General features: G+C 49.9%; 1 protein-coding gene across 1 annotated transcript; it reads right to left on the bottom strand.

Moving 5' to 3' along the window:
* Positions 1 to 5: 5 nt before the first annotated feature.
* LOC109378745 (ubiquinone biosynthesis protein COQ9, mitochondrial-like) lies at positions 6 to 2,468 on the bottom strand (the record flags this gene model as incomplete). The annotated part of the gene is made up of 3 exons (XM_019635033.1): positions 6 to 71; positions 420 to 575; positions 2,217 to 2,468. Coding segments are annotated over 3 exons (474 nt in total), but the record flags the coding sequence as incomplete, so codon positions are not given.
* Between the last annotated feature and the right edge of the window lie 1,633 nt (positions 2,469 to 4,101).

Below are 4,101 nucleotides of genomic sequence, written 5' to 3'. Positions count from 1 at the left end.
CGCTGGGCAGTACTCACCGTCACTGCTGCACCCATGAGTCCTTGCACCAGTGCCTCGCCAGTGGACTTGACCTAGGAGGAGTCAGAATCAGGTTCTCTGAAGCCCCCATCACAGGCTCAAAGGTGACACAGGTAGGACAAACCAGCAGGCCTATAACTCTACCCAACAGGTAGAGTTTAGAGGGCCCTGTGAACTGGAGGAAGAGGCTACGGACAACAACCACGAATGGGCCAAATGAGCCACATGTGGCTCTTGGGAAGGCTGGGATGAGGGAGAACCAGCCCGGTTCCCTGGGGGGGGGCCCTCAGGACTGCCAGTTGAAGCCAAAGGGGAGCAAGAGAACAGAGAGGTGCCCAGCTGTGGCTCGAGGAGGATGGTGCCTAGTGAGGAGGCCTCCCAAATGGCTAGCCCCCCACTACCTGCTTGGCAGTGTGGCCCATGTTCATTGCGTCATTAATCCGGTTTTCCAAGAAGCGCCAGGTGTCCTCAAAGTCTGGGGAGGAGTCCTGCATCATCACCAACTCTGTCGTGTTGTAGATGCCAGCCAGCACAGCTCGGCGAGTGTACCAGTTGAACTGCAGAGAAACCCACCCAGGCAGGTGGGTCACCACTGCTGCTGTGGGCTGGGGGGAGTCGGGGGTAATTTCTACCCAAAGCCACAGGCACTCGTGGGCTCCCTCCTGATTTCTTCTTCCCCTCACAGATACACATGTTCCTCTGGGCAACACTACTGTTCCCAAATGTGGCTGAGCGTCAGGATCACCTGGGACAGTAAAAATGGAAGCGCCTGGGCCCAACCTCTTAGCGTTCAGAGTCAGTGGGTCTGAAGTAAGTGCCAGGAATCTGAATGTTTACAAAGCATCCTAGGTGATTTTGCTACATGCAGTCCATTATGGAACTGCTGGTGAAAAGACTACGTCTTAGGACATCTAAGTTCCGGGGAGTCTCTGTGGTCAGCCAGTTATGACCAAACCTTAGTGTGTTAATTAGAAAAGTGAGAGCTGAGACAGGATCATGGATGGGTTAGAACACCTAGGAAAGGCTGAGAGTTCAAGTCCTTCAGCCATTTCTGACTGTCCTGGCAAACTACTCTTCAGAGCACTAGCTCAGCTGCTTCATGTTTTATTCCTTTAATTTCCTTGCTTTCTAATTTCATTTTCCTACCATCTCTGTTGGTGGTGTATTCCCACAGCAGGGAAGTTTATTAAAGCACTTTGTTAGAACTGTGGTGGGGGCATCTCTTTGCTTCCCCATCCTGGATTCCATAAAGTACCATCACTATTAATTTCTCTTTATGAAGATATGCTTTGTTTTTTAATTTCCTAACAGAAACATGATAGCATTAACAAGTCAGATTCTTTCCTGGTGCCTGTTTAAAGGCTCATTGATCTCAGCAAAGCAGGCCAAGAGGGGTTGGGGGGCGGGAGTTATTTTTAAAGCAATGCGTGTCTCCATGGCATTAAAAAAAAAAAATCAGTCTCATGAAAGACACACAGAGAAATTCTGCTGCAAAATCTAAATCTTAGAGGAGACCGAGGGGGAAGTGATTATAAAATGGCAGCCCAGGGGCCAGTCGAATGGCTCAGTTGGCTTAAGAGCGCGAGCTCTGAGCAACAGGGCCGCCAGTTCAATTTCCACCTGGGCCAGTGACACTGCACCCAAGTTGACTTATCGCTGAGCTGCCAACAGGTGGCAGGATGGCTCAGCTGATATAACAACATGATTGCCTGTTCAATTGTGGGCTATGCCCACCCGCAACTAAGATTGAACACAGCACTTTGAGCTTAGAGGCCACGAGCTGCCAATGGGAAGCCAGATGGTGACTAGCGCCCTCCACAACTAAAACTGAAGAACAACAACTTGGCTGGTCCCCTTCCCCAATTCCCCAATGCTGTTCCCCTCCCTCAATTCCCCCAAAAATAAAATAAAAATAAAATAAAATGGCAGCCCAACCACAAGGCCCTCTGATGTCCTGTGTCACCACCATAGGTCGGAAAGAATCATCACTGGTTTATGGCTAGAGTGCTGGTCCCTGAATAAAGACAACCTAGATCCTGTGGCTTGCTGAGGGCCTTCCTCACGCCTTTGTGTCTCCTTACCAAGAAGGGAATGACACTGCAGGCCCTCGAAGGGGTTGTGATCAAAGGAATTTCATACACTTCTTGAAGAAATGCTTAACCCAAGCCGTTCCCTGTGGGCCTGCAGAAAGCACTCACGTCAGTGGACTCGTCCCCAGCATAATGCCACATGTCATCCACCATGCTGGTGAGCAGGTTCAGGCTGGGAGGGATGTTGTGAGGGAGCATGAGGATGCTGAGGGCCTGAGGAGAGAACGACAGAACAGGTATTGCACACAGGTGACAAAAGCGTGTGGGTGGCTGGTGCCTCACCTCTCCACTGAGGTATGTAAGGAGGCCTGCCCAGCTCTCATTCTGGGACCCACCACCTCCACCCCTCCTGGCAGCTAACTACCCTGATGACAGATGATGGGAACCAGGGGCAGATCCTACCCTCAGCTGGCCCAATCAGATTCTCAATCCCTAGCATGTGGATTGCTAGGAGAGTCTAGCCTGGTCTCTGCATACTGAGAGCAAGGATGGGGGAAGGCACCCATTCTGTAACATGTAGAAGCAGAGATAAGAGGGGACTCTGGGGGTGGTTTCTAGGTCCAAATTCTAGGCCACTCCCAGGGCCCAGTAACATTCCTGCCCTTAATGCCCCACTGCAGCCTCAATAAATTCCTCCATTGTACTGGCTTGGGACGCCAGAGGGCCCCGGTTCGGATCCACATATGAGGGCCAGTGACACTGCACCCAAGTTGACTTATCGCTGAGCTGCCAACGTGGTACAGTAATACCTTGGTTTGCGAGCATAATTCATTCCGGAAACAAACTACTCGTATTGCAAGACATCACTCGTTTACCACGTTAAAATGTATTAGAAATATTTGCTCATTTTGTGGAACACTTGCAAACCATGTTACTCGCAAAGCAAGGTTTTGCTGTATATTGTTATAGCAGCCTGAGCAGACTAATACAAGAGTTAACCAGATTTGCAAAGGGAGCCCAGCCAGTGTAGAGGCTAAGAAAATTATTAAAGCTAAAGAATTATCACTGAAATGGTTAGCAACAGACAAGAGCAGCCAAAGGAGCTACCTATGAGGGTGAAGGCCCAGCACATTTTCACATTTTACTGATGGGAAGCCTGGGTCCAGAGAAGCAGAGGTATCATATTGCCCAGCAGTGTTAGGCAGCACCAGGGCCAGAACACAGGTCTCCTGGCTGCTAGGCTCAAGACACTTCCACAACACACTCCCTCTGGGGTATCGGATACCTGCCACGGTCTGTATGAAAACTAACTACACAACAGAAAACTGATTCAAACGTATTTATTATAATTTTACAGACTCTAAATTCACTAATAACCCTGCAATGCATGCTGGTGTAATGTGACACCAGGTCTGGAATCACACTTCTGGCTAGGCTGTGCACCACTGTCCAGCAGGCACCTGTCTCAGGTGAGGCAGCTTTCTGAGGATGTTCCCAGGTGCAGTATCTCAGAATGCTGGAGAGGGAAAGGGCCGCAAGGAATGCCTCTGGGTGCACAAGCCTGTGCTGTGCTGTGGATGAGCTGCCACTTGGGGTGGCTTCAGACCCTGACTCTGACTTAGGAGCCCCAGAGAGCATTGCTAGGAAGGTTAAGATATGATCAAGGTGCCTGTGAGACCATGGCAGGGATGTGCTGGGTTTCTGTGGATTGAATGCTTGGATGAGAGCCTCAGTTTTCAATTACACAGCTGCAATGCAGAAAGGCCTGGTATTAGGAACTGAAGAAGTGGCCCAATCTCAGGCTACAACTGGATCATCAAGTGCTCTGTAGTTTCCAGGTGGCTATGGTGGTGACGTAGGAGTCCTCGAATGTTTTCTCATTAACACCCCGTTCCGTGAATGGCACTTCCTATTTTTCAATGCCCTTTAAATTTATCCGCGGGTTTTCTTCTGGGCACTCTAGCTTACATTACACCCCTTCTTGCTCACCGGCGCTGGTTTAGACCTGTCAAGTTCTTGAGCTGATAAAGGGATGGAAACAGAGAGAGAGAGA

Source organism: Hipposideros armiger, unplaced genomic scaffold (assembly GCF_001890085.2).
Source record: "Hipposideros armiger isolate ML-2016 unplaced genomic scaffold, ASM189008v1 scaffold_3119, whole genome shotgun sequence".
NCBI classification, from domain to species: Eukaryota; Metazoa; Chordata; class Mammalia; order Chiroptera; family Hipposideridae; genus Hipposideros; species Hipposideros armiger.
This window is presented reverse-complemented; position numbering and strand designations above follow the sequence as displayed.